At 45.6% G+C, this 18,698-nt stretch overlaps 1 protein-coding gene across 4 annotated transcripts in view; it reads right to left on the bottom strand.

Annotated features, from left to right (window-relative positions):
* MLPH (melanophilin) overlaps positions 1–18,698 on the bottom strand; it is a 75,957-nt gene that overhangs the window by 39,543 nt on the left and 17,716 nt on the right. For all 4 annotated transcript variants that reach the window (XM_083401752.1, XM_083401750.1, XM_083401751.1 and 1 more), the window contains exons 3-8: positions 11,905–12,126; positions 10,521–10,657; positions 5,834–5,872; positions 3,987–4,078; positions 2,986–3,105; positions 1,706–1,907 (exon numbers count right to left, since the gene is read on the bottom strand). In XM_083401752.1, coding sequence (XP_083257878.1) covers positions 1,706–1,907; positions 2,986–3,105; positions 3,987–4,078; positions 5,834–5,872; positions 10,521–10,657; positions 11,905–12,126 — 812 coding nt within the window. The remainder of the gene's footprint in view (positions 1–1,705; positions 1,908–2,985; positions 3,106–3,986; positions 4,079–5,833; positions 5,873–10,520; positions 10,658–11,904; positions 12,127–18,698) is intronic.

Below are 18,698 nucleotides of genomic sequence, written 5' to 3' on the forward strand. Positions count from 1 at the left end.
AATGACGTCACGCGCATGCGCAGAAGTGGCGAATCGCGGCCCATGCTGCTGCGGGTTGCATTCTGCTCAGGTTGCGAATGGGCCTCCGGAACGGATCCCGTTCACAACCAGAGGTACCACTGTACTTAGTGTATAAACTATCAGGAGCTTACCAATTCCCCTACAATTTATACTCCAAGTATCACTCCATCTGTCATTGCTTCCTCTCCCCTCTGCAAAACAAAATACTATTCAACATTACATACATGCCAGGAAACTCGAAGAAGGAGAAGGAGAGTTTGGATTTGATATCCCGCTTTATCACTCCCCTTCAGGAGTCTCAAAGCGGCTAACATTCTCCTTTCTCTTCCTCCCCCACAACAAACACTCTGTGAGGTGAGTGGGGCTGAGAGACTTCACAGAAGTGTGACTAGCCCAAGGTCACCCAACAGCTGCATGTGGAGGAGCGGAGACGCAAACCCGGTTCCCCAGATTACGAGACTACCGCTCTTAACCACTACACCACGGTGGCTCATAGATCCTTCTTAGGATGGACTTGGTGGTTTGCTTCTTCTTACATTATTTTAAATTTATTATTAACATTTTAATTTAGGGAGAAGTGCTCCCCCAAGTGTTTGGGTACCACACCCTTATTTTTGGGAGGTCCCATTTCACTTGCAGACTGACAGACCCTTAACCAGCCACTTTTGCTATTAGGAGGAATGATGTGAATTAAACAGCTCCTGTGCATAGGAAACATGATGCACTCTAACCGAAAGGAAGCGTCTCTTGTCCTATCAGTTTAGGAATTTCTTTTAATGAAGGGAATATTTCATCATGCAGTTCCCCACAGTCTGAAGTATGGACAGCACAGGGGCAGTTGTGGCCTGGGATGTGTGACTTGTCCTTTATCCTGGGGGACACCAACTTATCCCAGGCCTTGTGGCCCTGGCACCTCCCTCTTCTTCGGCAAGCTCAGTGGCTGATAGCACAGCGGAGGAATGGTTCACAGTAACAGTATAACCATTTCAAAATGCAATTTTAAAAAGATTTTAAATTTTTATTTTTTAAAAAATCAAAAAACGAAGACCCAGTGTAAACACACAAATAATCCAAATTTGTTTCTCTCACTCTCTCACTGTGATAATTTCAAGTAATATCTTAAGTGTCTTCAGAAAGAGGCTTTAGTGAAACGTCTTTCCTTTTTATTTTAATATATTGATTATATATACTATTGGCAGGGTGGGGGTTATTTTGTTTTTTCCACCATTTTAGCAGGGTGGCACTGAGGGTTTGCTGTTGCTAAGCATCGTTACAGAAATCATGTTTGATTCTTGGAGAACTATGTTCTTCCTGGTCTTCTAGTCAAATGTATTTATGTAAATGAGAATAAATCATAACTGCAGCAATGATCTGAAAATTCAAAAGAAGTTCACAGAGTCCATTGCAAGAGGGCTCATTTTTAATAACATATTAGTGTGGTATTTGTTCCACTTTGGCAGGAAGGATTCGGCAAGAAAGATCCCTGTTGTTCTGCAACCATTTCCTAGGGATATGCCCGGTCATCCTCTGTATCCTCTGAGATACGTGATTTTTGCATGTAAATTAGATTCACACTAAAAGGCAGAAATCTACAAAAGGCTGTACATTTAATATTTTAGCTCTTCTTAAAATAAACAGTGCTGAGAAGGCATTTTCTCAGGTGTTTGGCTACAGGAGAACCTACCAGCCTTTTGAGTTCTCTCGAGGCTTTTAGGCTGTGAGTTGACGGTCAGCCGAACTTCGGTGCTGAACTCCTGTTCCGGGGCCGGCAGGTGCTGCCCCTGCTCCTGCAGGAGGTGGTGGAACGTTGCCGCCAGGTCAGCTTCGGCAATCATCGATTCCCTCTGGGAGGGGTCTTCCTTGGCACCAGGAAATCCTGCAAAGCTCTAAGAAGAAACAGTGCCCATCAGCGTCAACAAGGAGGCAGTTTGATCTCTCACTAACAGGAAAGTGTCTGGAGGAGGGGCACTTCCTCAGTGTTGGTTATATATGTGGTGAATTGATACCACGCCTGATCGAAATGATCTTTTTTGGCATGCACCGCCCCCCAAAATCACGATGGTGAGTGGGAAACTCTGAGAGGGCTTGCAGAGGAGCAGGAGGAGGAGGTTTCCAATGTGCAGCCACAGTCAGTCTGGTAGCTGCCAAGAGGAAAAATAGTAATTCCCACTTCATGTCTCAAAGGTAAAGGTAAAGGTAAAGGGACCCCTGACCATTAGGTCGAGTCGTGGACAACTCTGGGGTTGCGGCGCTCATCTCGTTTTACTGGCCGAGGGAGCCAGCATACAATCATATGGCCAGCATGACTAAGCCGCTCCTGGCGAACCAGCGCACAGAAACGCTGTTTACCGTCCCGCTGGAGTGGTACCTATTTATCTACTTGCACTTTGACATGCTTTCGAACTGCAAGGTTGGCAAGAGCAATGGGAGCTCACCCCGTCGCGGAGATTTGAACCAAAGTTGGGTGGCTGTTAAATGCGTGAACAGTCTACACTGAAGTGTTGTGCTTGAGTTAACATAAGGAGATCCTAAACACTTACCAAAAGCATGAATAGGACTGTATGAAGCTTTCTATGTAATACCTGATGTTTTACTGCCGTTGTGTTTCAAATAATTCCCCATGGGAAAAAATTAAACTCCTATATATGTTTGTGTGAGGGAAGTGATAATCTGTGGTGCTCCATCACTGAAGGCTGAGTCACATTTGCAAGTCACTGCTTGATGCTACAGTCAAAAAGTGACAACAAACAAAAGCCTCCTGACATCTGAATCTGCTCTCTCACTTTCTAGCCTATTTCCAACTTGTAGCTTTCACTAATACATTTCACAGGGCAGACGAAAATGCTTATACGACAAGCTGGGCTAGCAAAGGTCAAGAAAATGAGAAGAATGAGGGAGGGGAGCAATTCTGAGGTGCCAAGGATGATGCAAGCAAGCAGGAAGGCATGCACACCACCTTAATACCTGAAGACCTTCATTCCCAGGAGAGAGCTGCGCAGACTGCCGGCGAGATTGAGAAGAATATTCCGAGTCCATTTCAAAATCAAAGGGATGGACAGACAGCAGGCGCTTGGTCTTGCGCATCTTAGAAAGCACAGAGAGTTTAAGAAACCAGATTCCATTGTAAATACAGTTGATAGTGAAATATTTTCACAGGTCTCTTGGAAAGGTTAGTAACCATCTTGCTACTTTCCACGTAGTGCTCTGCAGGGGATTTTCCTCGCAGTTCCCTAGTTCTATGCCAGAGTTCAAGTCCAACAGGGTCAGCTGAGGGCTATTCCATATAGATTTATATAGAAAACATGCAAACACTCCTTTGAAAACAACTTACTTCCCCCAAAAGGGCAGAAATAAGTCCAAACAAAAACATTCAGATCCAGGATTCTGCACTCTGAATTTGGAATGTATTCAAATGTTGATTTCCTTATACATATACTGAAATGCCAAAGCTGAAGTTAAAGATCTGAATCTGAGGATTTAACATTTCAGTGAGAATTTTTTCCTACCCTAAATAACAATTCTTGCTAAAATAAATCGTTTATATGGATGAGGCTATCCTACTGGGTCCATGACTCAAGATCATTCAACTTTTATTGGCTAACAGTCTGTCATTCATTAATATACTTCAACAGCTTTTGCATACTCCATACAAATGATTATAGAAGGGCAAAATGGTGGGTTTCCTTTTTTTTACATTTTCAGTGGATGCAGAGGTATAATTTAGATTCTTCCTAGAGACTGTGAGCACAGAAATGAGAGAACATCACCCAGAAGCCAGCTTGAGGCATGAGGGCTCCAATAAATGACTCCACAGGAAATAAGATTTATATCAGAAATCAAAAGCAGAAAGATTGCCTTTTCCCAGAGAAAAAGGGGTAATATCTTCATTCAAGAAGGCCCAGCGTGATATATAAACGAGTTCTCAGTGCTAACATGGAAGAAAGTCCATTCCCAGGTGCCCTTACCCTTGCGTAGCACTCTGCTTCTCCACCATCGATAGCATCTTCTGCCTCTCCCTCCTCACTGTCCTCATTCCCGCTGTAGAAGTGGCAGTCACCTGGGCAGCAAAGAGATGGGCCCTCAGGTTGGTCAAATCAGGCATGTGAGGAGCACTCAGGAAGTGGCTGTAGCTTAGCAGGAGAATGCATGCTTTACATTCAGAATGTGTCAGCCATCTCCACTAGAAAGGGCATTAGCAGGAAAGACACAGAAATATAGGAAATTGCCTTAAGCAGAGTCAGACCATTGGTCCAGCCATGGCAGCAGCTCAACATTTGAGAAGGCTTCTCAGCTAGTCCAGGAGCTGCTTGGCCCTGATCCTGGGATTGTCTGCATGCAAAGCAGGTGTGCTTACAGCTGAGCTATGGCTCTCCTCCAAAGAAGAGGAAAAGCTCCTGAGATTTTGGGAAAGGGTTGCATATTGAAGAAGGCACCAGTGGTCTGACTCAGCATAAGACCACCTCATCCTTATTTCTGATCGTTGCTATTATAGATTTTTTGAATGCACAGCATTTGTTTCAATCCTAGGCATTTCACTCAGAAGTAAGTTCAATGGAGCTCACTCCCAAGTACAGTATTTTTCTCTCCATAAGACACACTTTTTTCTGCCTAAAAAGTAAGGGGAAATGTCTGTGCGTCTTATGGAGCGAATGCATGGTCCCTGGAGCCAAATTGCCCGGGGCAAAAAGCAGATCATGCACTTTTCTTTTCTTTTTTTGAAAGAGGGAAGTGGGTGTTGAAACAAAGCCACTGATCGTTTGCCGATCGGGGAGAGAGATAAGGGACGCTAGAGATAAAGGAGGCTGCCTAGGAGGCGGGAGGTAAAGACAGCAAACTTGCAAAGGGGGAAAACAGGAAGACTAAAGCAATAAGGAGAGAAATTAGAAGAAAAGGAGGAGCAAAAAACTGCTCCAGCTAAGGAAAAGACACTAAGGCAAACAAGAGGGAAGGGAGTGTTGAAAGGAAACAGTTGATCGGTGGGATCAGAAGAGAGATAAGGGAGGCTAGCGAGGCTGCCTGGGAGGGGGGAGGTAAAAGCCCATGGATCCTCAGGATTTTTACATTGGGTCACCCCAAATTCACCATCTGATCACACAGCATGTCCATGGCTACAGTCTGCACCAAAAAAACCACGCATCCATCCACTGTTTCCTGGGGCTGCAATGGTGCAAAAATGTGGTTACAAAGCACAGATCCACATGGATCCTCAGGATTTTTACATTGGGTCACCCCAAATTCACCATCAGATCACATAGCATGTCCATGGCTACAGCCTGCACCAAAAAAATCATGCACCCACTGTTTCCTGGGGCTGCAATGGCGCAAAAACGTGGTTACAAAGCACGGATCCACGTGGATCCATGTGGATTTTTGCATTGGGTCATCCCAAATTCACCATCAGATCACATGTCTGGCAGTCACCTGGACAGCAAAGAGATGAGCCCTCAGGTTGGTCAAATCAGGCATGTGAGGTGCACTCAGGAAGTGGCTGTAGCTTAGCAGGAGAATGCATGAACCACAAAAATCATACACCCACTGTTTCGTTCAGAATATTATTTTTTTTGTTTTCCTCCTCTAAAAATTAGGTGCGTCTTATGAAGTGAAAAATATGGTAAGTGGCTCAGATTGTGGCCTGAATGTTTGCTGTTCCCATGTTATGGGGAAGCCAAAGCCAGTTTAGTCCCCTTCCTCTGTCCTTGACAGACCATAGCTCCGTGGCAAAGCATCTATTTTGCATGCAGTAGGTTCCAGGTTCAATCCTGACACCTCTTGGTGGGGCAGGGTGTTTGCTTGTTTGTTTTAAGCCACTTACTGTTGATGTCTGGCAAGCTATAGACTCTGTCATGAAGACCTAGAATAAGAAGAAAATGCAACATAAATACTTTTAAAACATATTTTGCAGTAAGTCTGATGTAGGGCTGAATAATTATCCCTTTGAGCATGTATGTATAATTGGTAAAGACAATTAAAAATAGCATCTATCATCAGCCTGGAGCCCCAGCTTAGACTGAAAACCAACAAGCTTGTGGTCACATGCAAGTTAGTTCCTGAGAAAATGCTGTATTGGCTTTGAGAGCAGCTACCTTTTGTAGGGATAATTTGGGTTTAGGTCGGCAATTCCTGTTAGGAAGCAGTTACTTGTGCCTGATTTCCACTTAAATCAACATCCCCTGAGACATGTAATATGTATACAGTGTGTATATATATATATATATATATATATATGTGTGTGTGTGTGTGTGTGTGTATACAGTGGTGCCTCGCAAGACGAAAATAATCCGTTCCGTGAGTCTCTTCGTCTAGTGGTTTTTTCGTCTTGCGAAGCAAGCCCATTAAGCGGATTAGCGGATTAGCGCTATTAGTGGTTTAGCGGCTATTAGCGGCTATTAAAGGCTTAAGGGATTAGCGGATTAGCTGTTAAAAGGCTATTAGCAGCTCAGTGCCTTAGAAAAAGGGGGTGGGGAGCGAGAAAAAACCCCCAGGAATCGCAAGACATTTTCGTCTTGCGAAGCAAGCCCATAGGAAATTCGTTTTGCGAAGCACCTCCAAAACGGAAAACCCTTTCGTCTAGCGGGTTTTCCGTCTTGCGAGGCATTCGTCTTGCGGGGCACCACTGTGTGTGTGTGTGTGTGTATATATATATATATATATATATATACACACACACACACACACACACACACACATATATATATCCATAGGCTTTTCCTATAACCCAGTCTGCTAGCAAACACTTACAAAAATGTGGTGGAATAATAACTGGGGTCACCACAGTGCCAAAATGTGGAACATGACAAAAATATCTCCCCATTCTGCAACATCATGCTGTTCCCCTGGTCCTGGTCCTGGGTTGATGCTATGGCCCCAAGACATCAGCATTAGGCTAGAAATGCAGCCCATGCCAAAACAGCATGGAGAACTGAGGGTGGTAATTTCAGCCCTGCATGAAGCCATTTGTATGATTACAATATAATGCACCTGATAAGTTATAACCAACTTTTGCAACAGACCCATAACCAAGGGGCAACAGAGCAGTGGTGATTTCCCTGGTTTGCTTTGCAGAGGATTCTGCTGTCGCTCTGTCAGCATGCCAAAAGCAGAGGGTGCTCTGTTAACCATCTTGATCTCTGCTTATTAAGATCCCAAACCCCAGATATCATCAGTCAAATGAAGGAGGATCTAACGCAGTGGCATAGCGTGGGGGGTGCAGGGGGGGCCGGCCGCACCGGCCGCAACATCTGGGGGGGGTGCGCTCGCACTCGCAGCTCTCTACCCCTACCTGGCTCACTCTCTCTCACTGCAGTGCTGGCTGTGCGAATCCGATCCGAGCCGCCGGGTCGCCGCCCACTGTGGAGGGGAGGGTGCCAGGCGTGCGGTGCGGTGCGGAGAGAGCGCGAGGGACTATCTGGGGGAGGGACAGTGCAGCGGGGGGGGGCGCAAATTACTTGCCTTGCCCCGGGTTAGGGGGTGCAAATTACTTGCCTTGCCCCGGGTGCTGACAACCCACGCTACGCCACTGATCTAACGTAAACGACCCCATCCTTGGCATGATTTTGGTATGATTTTGTATAAAACTAATGTGCTGTCATTTTAAAAGTGAACCGGGATGCAAATTTCCCCAAAGATCCCATGCTGAAAACAAGGAAGACCCATAGAAGCACCTTCTTCCTTAATGAACTCACTGAGCCAGAGGTTTCCAAATGTCACTTCTCATGGAGTGTGTTGTAAAAGGCAGCTTGCCTTCACATGACAAACCTGCAAGACTGCCCAAGGCTGCCATCTATTGGCCAGGTACAATTCAGCAGGTATGAGCAATAGAAACAAAATGCATTATGCACACACATGCACACACTTTCAGGCCTGATAATGCGCATGTATTCCAAAGTTAAGTCCCACTGCGTTAAGATATGCTCCACAGTTAAGAGTGCCTTGGATTTCAGTTTCAGACATTAAACTCTTACAGATCTAAAGAGGGTGGGGGAAGTAACAAGCATGAGAGAAAGAAACTGAGATTCTCCTAAACATATCATTATTGTTAAGTTTGAAGGTTTCCAGAATTATTATTTTTTATATTACTTTCAACAATGCTGTTTCATATTTTATTCTAATTTGCTTTAGAGTTCTTGGATAAGCAAGGAGTCTACCTAAGTACACAGACAATATAGGTTCCAGTGATGCATTTGGTAACACAGACTGTGAGGTCTTCATTACACAGTGGCTCCCAATGGGCTAGCCTACTGCATCAGTATTTGACAGATAGAAAAGGAAGATAGCGAGACAAATAGACAAAACAAGGCTTCATAACCGGAAGCAAATGTTTCAGCCATCAGAAAGCTTTGGCCATATTAGAGAATGCTTCACTGGAATGAACCCTGGAGGTCAATGTGTCCCAGGAAAGCCAGCAGCAAGTCATTATGTTCCAGCTGCAGAGCAGATCTATTGGACTGGGTTCAAAGAATTCTAAGCAGAAGGAAAATAACCATTAGCAGTCTTCCACAATGCAGCCACACGGTGCTAAAAAGGTAGGACCTATAGCTATTCTTATACTTCTGCTTAAGCAAGAAGCTGCACAAACTTCCACATAAGCAGAATGACATATTGGGATCAGGTTTCACTTTTCTTGCACAAGACTTAAGGGTGAAATGTCCAGCCTTAAAGATGCAACACTGGTTCCCTGGCTATTTCTTAAGAAGGCAGGCCTGGAGGACAGTCAGTCAAAGAAAGCTTGTCCACACTTCTGCTTGTCCCACCGCTAAATCAGAACCAAAGTCAATTGGTTTTTTTGCAGATTGATGTTCTGATTCAACAGTGAGCAGTGGCTTCACTCTGGGGAAAGTGGTGGGACAAAGCAAAAACCACTGTGCCTAGAAAGGAAGGGACAAGCAAAAGTGTGGACGAGCCCCGAGAGGCCTGTTTAGTCTGCATTTCTTCCATTGTCTCCCAAGACAGACGGATGCCAACAAGAAGTGTGTTCTGAAGTATCTCCCTCACAGCTGAGGGCCAAATGAGGCAAGGTGGCAAATATCTGTCGTCAGACCTCCCATTTCTTTAAATTTTGGCAAATTGCAGTTTTATTCAGGGTTGGGGCAATCTGGACCTGCATCACAGCAATGGGAACTAGTGGGTCTCAACCCTTTGGTCCGGTCCATTTCCCCAAATAATTCAGTCCCTGAATTGCCATTTGCTCCGTGAGGAAAAACATGCATGTAATGGTTGCTGCGCCATTTACGTTTCCCAAAAATGGTGGACAGCAGCTTCATGGGAGGCCATTTTATACTACACTCGCTGGCAGGTGATGGTACACATTCATTTCTTTGGTCCAATTGTTCCCGCCCATCGTGACTTTTAGAAGCACACAAAAACATGCAAAGACTGTTCACTTGAAAACTGCAGAGAGATGAGAGTGTACACAACCTGACAACAATTGCTTGAAATAGTAGAAGAAGTTGAAGTAGGTGTTGTTCTTACTACCATTATTTTCTTCATCTCCAGCCTTTGTTTCTATAATGTCTTATCTGGACATTTTGTTTTACTTGGCCTGCAAAATTAAAATAGATCTGGGCAATCACCAATTTGTGTGTTTTCACAGATGGCAGCTCGGCCAGTCTTATGCATCTTGTTCCCTGTGGGGAACCTGATACCTGCATAGCTCCTAAAGACCCTCATTTGACTTTCTTCAACAGAGACCACCTTCAGATGCTCCAGGAAGATTTGCCATCAATCTCTCAATAGTTACTGTTAACAACACCCTTAAACACTAGATCGGTTGCTACCAGGAACTGTAACAAATGGTTCTGCCTTCAAAAATTGTTGCTGGATTAACTTTAAATCAACTGCAGTTAACTTCCAAGTGAGTGCCCCTAATTTTAGCATTAAGTGAAAGGGCAAACAGCTCATTGCAATTCACTTTTTCCAAACCGCTCACCAGTGGTGATTAATTTCTAAAAGCAAAGGTGCTGGGATTCGAGCCAGCTGAGAAACCACACTCTCTAACTTTGGAGCCACGTCACTCACTCCAAACGTGTGGGAACAGACTGTGGCTACTCAGATGTAATTATTGTGATTTGTGGTGACAGTTAATTTGGTACCCAGTCTAAACCACAGAGCCTCTTGGGCTTGCCGATCAAAAGGTCGGTGGTTCGAATCCCTGCGATGGGGTGAGCTCCCGTTGCTCTGTCCCTGCTCCTGCCAACCTAGCAGTTCAAAAGCACATCAAAGTGCAAGTAGATAAATAGGTACTGCTCCGGTGGGAAGGTAAACGGCGTTTCCGTGCGCTGCTCTGGTTCGCCAGAAGCGGCTTAGTCATGCTGGCCACATGACCCAGAAGCTGTACGCCGGCTCCCTTGGCCAATAAAGCGAGATGAGCACCGCAACCCCAGAGTCATCTGCGACTGGACCTAACGGTCAGGGGTCCCTTTATCTTTACTATTCTGTGGAACCTTCAGAGTGCTGTATAGAAAGATACTGAGAGGACACCCCCCCCAGACCCCTGCCCATACCAAGCAAGGTAGGATTCATTTTCTGTCCATGTGTCATCCTTCCGTAGAGCGACCGCATCACCTTAGCACTTCCAAACCGCTTAAAACGAGATTTCACATGCTCATAATACCATTCCACAGATCCAGTCTTCACAATCCTGTCCAGTAGAAGGGGGAAAAAGGATTATGTACACAGGTACGATCCCAAACCTTCAATCAATTAAAACACACCTGTTGACTTTAGTGCCATTTTGACTGCACCACACAAACACAAATCACACAAAAAGGCAACATTTCCATTGCCATGGAGCCAGATTAGCCCTGGCCTCTCCATCCACAAATTGACTCCTCCCTGGCAGGAGCAGCTGTTCATGTCCAGGGGCTCCTCTTCAGTTGTCTGTGCTCAGTGAGCGGCTGTTGGGGAACATGGCTGGCCCAGCCATGGATGCAGCCCAGCTCCTTATTCTAGGCACAAGTGTCCTGCATACGTAACCCAAGCCTGGGGATAAAACATTCTGAGGGAAGCAGGGAATTCAGCAACCAAGTTCGTGGAATGAGAGATAGAAAAGATTGGTGCTCGGCAACAACAGATTCTTCTACAGCACTGGTTGGCTGCAAGTGCTCCACCTCCTTCCATTAACCTTTCCACTTGGGCAGCCTCCTTGTGCAACTGCACGCTGGTCTTACAAGCGCCAAAGGCTCCCTACTATAGGAGTTCATGCTATAGGGTGATGTGAGGGACTGGGTGGGATCAGCAGGTGTCCTTCTGTGCTTCCCCTCCCACCACTGCAATGGGGGAAAATACCCGAATATAAAGGCCTGTTATGGAAACTAAAGAAAGCATCCTCAGGTCACATTGCTGGCAGATGAGTGCCTGAAGCTTGAGGGAATTGATGCTGGGGATTGAGCAAAGCAGAAGTGAACTGAATTGCTAAGAGAGCATCTTACGTGTTGGACTTTAACCTTGGAGCAATCCCTGTCTCTAGGCCTAACTTATCCCGCAGGGCTAGGGGAAGAAGACAGGTGTGTGCAGCTACCCTGAGCTGTCTAGGTAAAGGATGGGATAAAAACGAAACAATGACCATTTCATTTCGCCCGTTTTTGAAAACAGAAAAGTCAAATGGCAACGCAGCACCTCCCTATTGCAACCACTCACCTGCCCAACCCTCCAACACCAGTTCAATCCCTGTTCTGGATATACTGGAGTATTAAGTGGAACTTGCAGAAGGTTCACGTAAAGGAATAAAAAATGAAAATAAAATCATTTTGGGTTTTCTTTGTAGGGCTAGGCGGATAAACACTGAAACCTGTGAGAAATTCTAGTACCAGACAGAACCCAATCTCACATCTACTTTGGCCCACTACTATACAAACAGCAGCAACAGCAAAAATCTGTCCTACTTACCTGGATAAACGGCAAGGATCACACACCCAACCTTCCTCCTTTTTATTGTAGCTGCTACAATTTTTACAGGTGTGTAAGTGGCAGTCTAAGCATTTGCGTTTGTTGTTCACCAGGAACTTGAAGGGCTGCAGACAGTGAATGCAATGAGTTTCATTGAGGTGGGATTGACCGGACAGCAGCTCACGCTTTGTGCTTTCTTTTTCAATCTTGCCTTTCAGTTCCCTTTGAAAAAAATGATAATAGAAGTATTTAGCATCTGATTACAGGAGGTAAGCTTTGAGCAAAAAACAAAGGCTTCAAGATCTAGCCAGAAGGCACCTGGGCAAAAAAATGAGAGGCACAAATACAAGATGGGTGACACCTGGCTTGAGAGCAGTGAAACATGTGAAAAGGATCTAGGAGTCTTGGTTGACATGAGCCAGCAGTGTGACACGGCAGCTAAAAAAGCCAATGCAATTCTGGGCTGCATCAATAGGAGTATAGCATCTAGATCAAGGGAAGTAATAGTGCCACTGTATTCAGCTCTGGTCAGACCTCACCTGGAGTACTGTGTCCAGTTCTGGGCACCACAGTTCAAGAAGGACACTGACAAACTGGAACGTGTCCAGAGGAGGGCAACCAAAATGGTCCAAGGCCTGGAAATGATGCCTTGTGAGGAACGGCTAAGGGAGCTGGGCATGTTTAGCCTGGAGAAGAGGAGGTTAAGGGGTGATATGATAGCCATGTTCAAATATATAAAAGGATGTCACATAGAGGAGGGAGAAAGGTTGTTTTCTGCTGCTCCAGAGAAGCGGACACGGAGCAATGGATCCAAACTACAAGAAAGAAGATTCCACCTAAACATTAGGAAGAACTTCCTGACAGTAAGAACTGTTCGACAGTGGAATTTGCAGCCAAGGAGTGTGGTGGAGTCTCCTTCTTTGGAGGTCTTTAAGCAGAGGCTTGACAACCATATGTCAGGAGTGCTCTGATGGTGTTTCCTGCTTGGCAGGGGGTTGGACTCGATGGCCCTTGTGGTCTATTCCAACTCTATGATTCTATGATTCTATGAAGAGAAGTTGGATGATTCTGCCCTAAAAGTTGGTTCAGAACTCAACAGGAGAAAATGGTTTGCTCAGGCTCCAACAAACATTTGTATTCAGTTAAAACTTAGCACATTTCAGGGGTTCAGAACATTTCACATACTGTTTGAGTAATTCTTAACAACCAAACCCTCAGCAAGTCGATTGGTAAAGGACTAGTGAATTTGTGTCAGGGGTGGGATCTGAACTGGAAATCTCCTGGCTCTTACCTTCTACAATCCTCCAGTTCTCACCAGTAACAAACATGCACCTATCAAGGCTGGGACAACCTAGTATTTCCCCCTGACCACTGAATGTATCTCTCTCGCTGCTTCAGGGTGAGTGGTGAGCCGATGGCTTGGACTTTAAAAGAGCACTACATGGGGAGTTCTGAATCTGGGTGGTAAAACTCATGGAGAAAACCTCCCAAACTGCCTCTGCCTGATTTCATATATTGGCTCCAGTGATGATTGTTTAGGAACAGAGAGTCCAGATTAGTGGCAAACCATCATGGAACTCTGTCGAAACCCACACCCATCGTTCAGCTTCATGACTCAGAAAAATGTTATGGGTTTCCCTTAAATAAATATAGTGCAACATCATCACTGTCTACAGTATATTATCAAAGTACTCAAAGTACAAGCAGACATATGTCCTCTTAAGAAGGTTGGGGATCTGTCCTACATGACTGTTTTGGCTGCAATAATAGCAATAATAATTGTATGATTCAGAGTACAGTACTCAAAGTACGTCTCATATATTTCCTTGCTGTAATTGTAGCCCTACAAAGGTGACCAGTATTATTATCCTGATATTAGAGATGGATCCAACCAAACCCCCTACAATCCGCCTCTGACATGACGCCCTTTCTGCCCCACCCCCAGAGCCCTTGGGGGGGGGGCATCTCTACCATCCTTTGAAGAAGGAATCCAAGTGCAGACCTCTCATTCTGATGGCTCCAGGGGACCATTAAGATGGTACCTTAAAGCTGCTCACAACAAGAAAATAATCTACAGTGGTACCTCGGGTTACAGACTCTTCAGGTTACAGACGCTTCATGTTACAGACGCCGCTAATTCAGAAATAGTACCTCAGGTTAAGAACTTCGCTTCAGGATGAGAACAGAAATCGTGCCCTGGCAGCGCGGCAGCAGTGGGAGGCCCCATTAGCTAAAGTGGTGCTTCAGGTTAAGAACAGTTTCAGGTTAAGAATGGAGCTCCGGAACGAATTAAGTTCTTAACCCGAGGTACCACTGTATAAAGAAGTTGCTTTGCAGTTTTGACATCCTTTCACTTTCCATAATTCTTTAAAAACCAAAGCTGTTAGTGACAATCCTACGAATGTCCGTCTCTTGCACGGTACTTCAACAGATTTTTTTCCTTCTTAGCTGAAAACAGAAATGCTTCATTCAACCTGTCAGAAAGTGTCTGCATTGGGGCTTCATGATAAACCAGGGTACAATCACAGGGGTGGGGGAACTTGCTCCACCCAAGGGCCACATTCTCTTGTGGATGACCTTCTGGGGGCCACATGCCAGTCAAAAGTGGGCGTGGCCAGAGCCAAAAAGTGGCTGAGCAATGGATGTGCTCTTACCTTTGCATGGTATGATTCATTCCAACCATGCAAAAGTCGGGGTTTACAGACACTTGCACACCAGGGCAAACAAGAGGACTGGTCACCTTAAAGATGAGCAAAAGCACTTGAGTGGGAGGAGCAGGCTCTAGGTGGGGAGTCCCAAGGGCCGGGCAGAGAGTCCTGGAGGCAGGCTGGATTCACCGGCAGGGCCTGAGTTCCCCCAATTCTGAGAAGGAGCTTGTTGGAGCCACTGGTTGACGCACCTTCTCACTCCCTTCCCCTCTGCTAGTGTAGCAATGTTCGGAAGCTTTCACTTTCACTTTTCATTATGGCAGGGATGGGAAACTGGATCTCACCTGACACCACATAGGATACCAGCTGTAGGTCGTGGGCATAGTTTGGGGTTCGGAGAAGACAGCCTTGCAAGCCAAACTTGGACCTATGCTGATCTATGGCTTGCTATGTCAGCCTAACCTGTGGTAAATCTCAACTGTGGTTTGTTTCATAGAACTGTAGAGTGGGAAGGGTCCCTGAGGGTCATCTAGTCCACCCCCCTGCAACGCAGGAATCTCACCTAAAGCATCCATGACAGATGGCTGTCCAACCTCTGCTTTAAAACCTCCAAGGAGAGTCCACTACTTCCTGAGGGATACACTTTCACTGTCCAACAGCTTTGACTATCAGAAAGGTTGAGAGTGGAACAGAGCAACCCTACTGCAAACTATGGGTTGTGAAGCTGGCTTGTTTCAACAAGCCATAGTTAAGCTCTGAATCCCGTTGTTAATCTTAGCTAAAACTGCAGTTAATTTAAAATGGAAACTAAAGCTTTTGGACGTCTTCTCGCAGCCGTGCTAGAAGAGAAGATGGGATGGAGACAGCAACAAGCCCAAGACTTGCACAGGCTGGTACGTGACACACTAAACTATGTTTATCATGACATCCACATGCAGCCAATGTGAAAGCAAAACCACTCTAGAAAGTCTACTCCAAGCAGAACACCCTTGTGTGGTGTCTAAAAACCCCTTCTGGTGAGGTTCGAACCAAAGTGAATGCCTTTGTACTGGATTATAGCAGGACAGGATCTGCCAGGCTGTGTGATAGGTTTCTGTTTGCTTTCAGAGCAACTAGAAATAGACACTGCCCTCTGTTTGCCTTTGGGGCTACAAGTAAAAAGTGCAATGTTTGGTTAGTAGGATGGGCCCCTGGAGGCATGTAGGCAGGGCTGGAAATTTTTCACCTAGAGAGTAATTAGCAATGCTCTTGTGGTACATTAACTGACACACACCTTTTTGAAATGTTTTCTCTTCCTATTTAAGGCTGTGTCTGGGAGTGTGACCAGCTACAGAAACCTCCAAAGAAACAGACAAAAAGATACTGATCTTAGCTAGGACTTGCAGAAAACCAACTTTTCTGTATACATGAATGCTTAAGTGACGCATTAAGAAGACCTGACAGTTTGGGGTTCTGGTTTGGTCCATGAGATTGGCCCAGCCATTGAGCCTGTGCCAGCACTGGGCATTTGCCTAGATGAGAAGACTCCAGGACAGGACAGGGGAGATGTGCAAGAGTTGTGACTCAAACCCAGGGTGCCACCCTCCTCACCTCTTCAGCTGTCAAAAGCAAGTGAGGCAGGGCCGAAGGATGCCCAGGCCAAAAGGGATGGAGGGCTTGAGGGCACCACCAGAGTACCCAAAGGCAGGCCAAGTTGTGTGGCAACAGCAGGTTGCATAAGACAGGGCAGAGGAGTGCTAACAGGACAGCAGTTTTCTCTCTTGTCACAGTAGCAAAATGTCCAAGAAGCATTAGAGAAGAGGTGGAAAGCCAGCCATGAAGTGCAGACAGAGCAAAGTATGCAAAGAACCTTCTCAACACAAAAATCTGCCTTTGCCAATGTGGTGCCCTCCAGATGTGCTGGCTGGAGCCGATGGGAGTGACAGTCCCGAGTATCTGGAGAACATGAGGCTAGCGGATACTGACCCACACCACTGCGAAGCCAAACAGAACCACTTTTACATCCCACTGTGTTGAATGGGAAACTTTGTTTTTATTCTGCCCTTCCCCTTAGCTGAGAGTGATGTGCACAGTCTTCCCTCTCCATTTATTTATGTCTTCATGAATTTATGTGTTTATTGCACTTAAATCCGGCCCCTTTTTTTCCAAGGAGCTCCAGGTGGGGTCCATAGTTCTCTTCCTCATTTAATCCCCGCCACAACCCTGTGAGGTAGGTTGACGGATAGTGGCTGCCCCAGGGTCAGCCAGAGTCATTCTTCCTGGCCCAGTGGGGATCTGAACCCAGATCCAACACTCCAGCCCTTGGACCACACTGACCACACCCTCTACAGACAGGGCTGAGAGACAGTGCCTGGTCCAAAACCACCCCGCCAGCAAAAGGGCTAAGTGGGGACTTGAGCCTTGCTCACTCTGTGATTCCATACCCCACACCCACTCTCAGTTAAGCAGAAGATGTGATGAAGATGGGAGTGGCACTCGCTTTAGTGCTTAAGGGGCAGCCCTGTTGGTCAACACATCAAAGAGGGATGGCAAGGATGTGACAAACTCCCTGTCTTGGAAATTCCTATCCAGCCCTTCAATGAAGCAGGCCTTTTGTCGTCAGGGATACAAGAAGTGATGCTTATGTGTTGTGTATTTATAAACTTGGATTTTCCAAAAATGTAACAGATTTCCTTCCAAAAGTGTATTATTCATTCATTCATTTCTTTGGCCAAATTCATTTGGACCTACTCAGAACAGCAAGGTGTTTGGGGCAGACAGCTGGGTGTTGAGGCAATGAAGGGAACATTTTCTCCTAAAAGAGCCAGTGGGTGGAAAAGCTACCACTGCTCATATCTGCTTATTCATAAACTCCAAGTAAATTTAACCTAGTGGTTTTAAATGAATCCATCATTTTTGTCATCGGAAAATGCCTCGTGCACGTTATGCAGTCCCAAAAGCCAAGCTGAGTGGGATGAGAGCAGACACTCTTCATTCAAGTATGAAGCTGAGATGGGGCTCTACTTTGTACACCAAAATGAGAGCAGGTGAGAAGATCTGGGCCTCCACCTCACTCCCATCCAGACTCTGTTCTCCATCGTTTCAGGTACTTTTCTTCCTATGCCAGAAGTGAGCTGAGCTGGGGGTGAAGAGTAACTACTTGGGCAAAGCATGGGGAGCTAGCAGCCGGGTTCAGTTCTCCTCACCTTCACATCCCTGGTGATGTAAAAAAATCACTCCTACCTCTTTAAGTCTAACATGTGGTAGACCCATGAATAACCAGGCACGGCTGCTCCCTTCGTATCATATTTTTACATGAAGGTTTAGAACTAGTTTGCTGCCTCAAAAAAGTATACATACCTCAACGTCATTAGGACTCTGGAAACTGAGCAACAATGCCAAACAACCATGGTAAATAAATTCATCTTTGTTTTTGCATGGTAGAATATCAGCTATCTTATCAGCACTTCATTAATACAAGTGCTTTTAAAGCATTAATGGACCTGCTGTAAATGTTTTATCCCAACCATGTGTTCCAAGCCTTGGCATTGTGTCAATTACAAATCATAAGGAGCAGACTTTGGGGAAGCTGGTTTCAGTGTTTTCAGAGTCAGTGGTCAGGAAAAACCAGAGATCAATCCTCATCACACTGAATCAAGCTCATCAACATGCAAGCCCAATTCTAGGTTCCAAAGCTGTTCTCTATTCTTTCACTGCTCCTGGAGTCAGATTTGCAATCTGAATATCTTTGCTTTCAGTTCTTGAACTTGGTAAGGAACAACTTTTACTAGACATACTTAGAGGCAAGCCAATTCGCAGATTCCCATCCATGCAACCAGGCGTAGCCCTCTAATCACAGGGGGGGGGGGGGGTGTAAAGCTTTGCAGCAGTTTTCCCAGTTCCCCAAACTACAAGAAGAGCAGTGATGTATCTGCACAAGTGATGGCTCATGCAAACTTATCCCCATGCAATTGCAGGAGACATTGGCTGCTCACAATGCAGGAGAACCCTTGTGAACTAAGTGGTTCATGCAACAATTCTAACCACCTAACTATCCACAGGCAACCATAGGCTCAGCCACTCTGCAGCCATTTTTGGGTACTGTGGCAATAGCAGAAATCCCCACATAGTGATAATACACATTTCAATCCCCATAGTACCTTTTCT

This window comes from Podarcis tiliguerta, assembly GCF_965153285.1.
Source record: "Podarcis tiliguerta genome assembly, chromosome: 1".
Taxonomy (NCBI): Eukaryota; Metazoa; Chordata; class Lepidosauria; order Squamata; family Lacertidae; genus Podarcis; species Podarcis tiliguerta.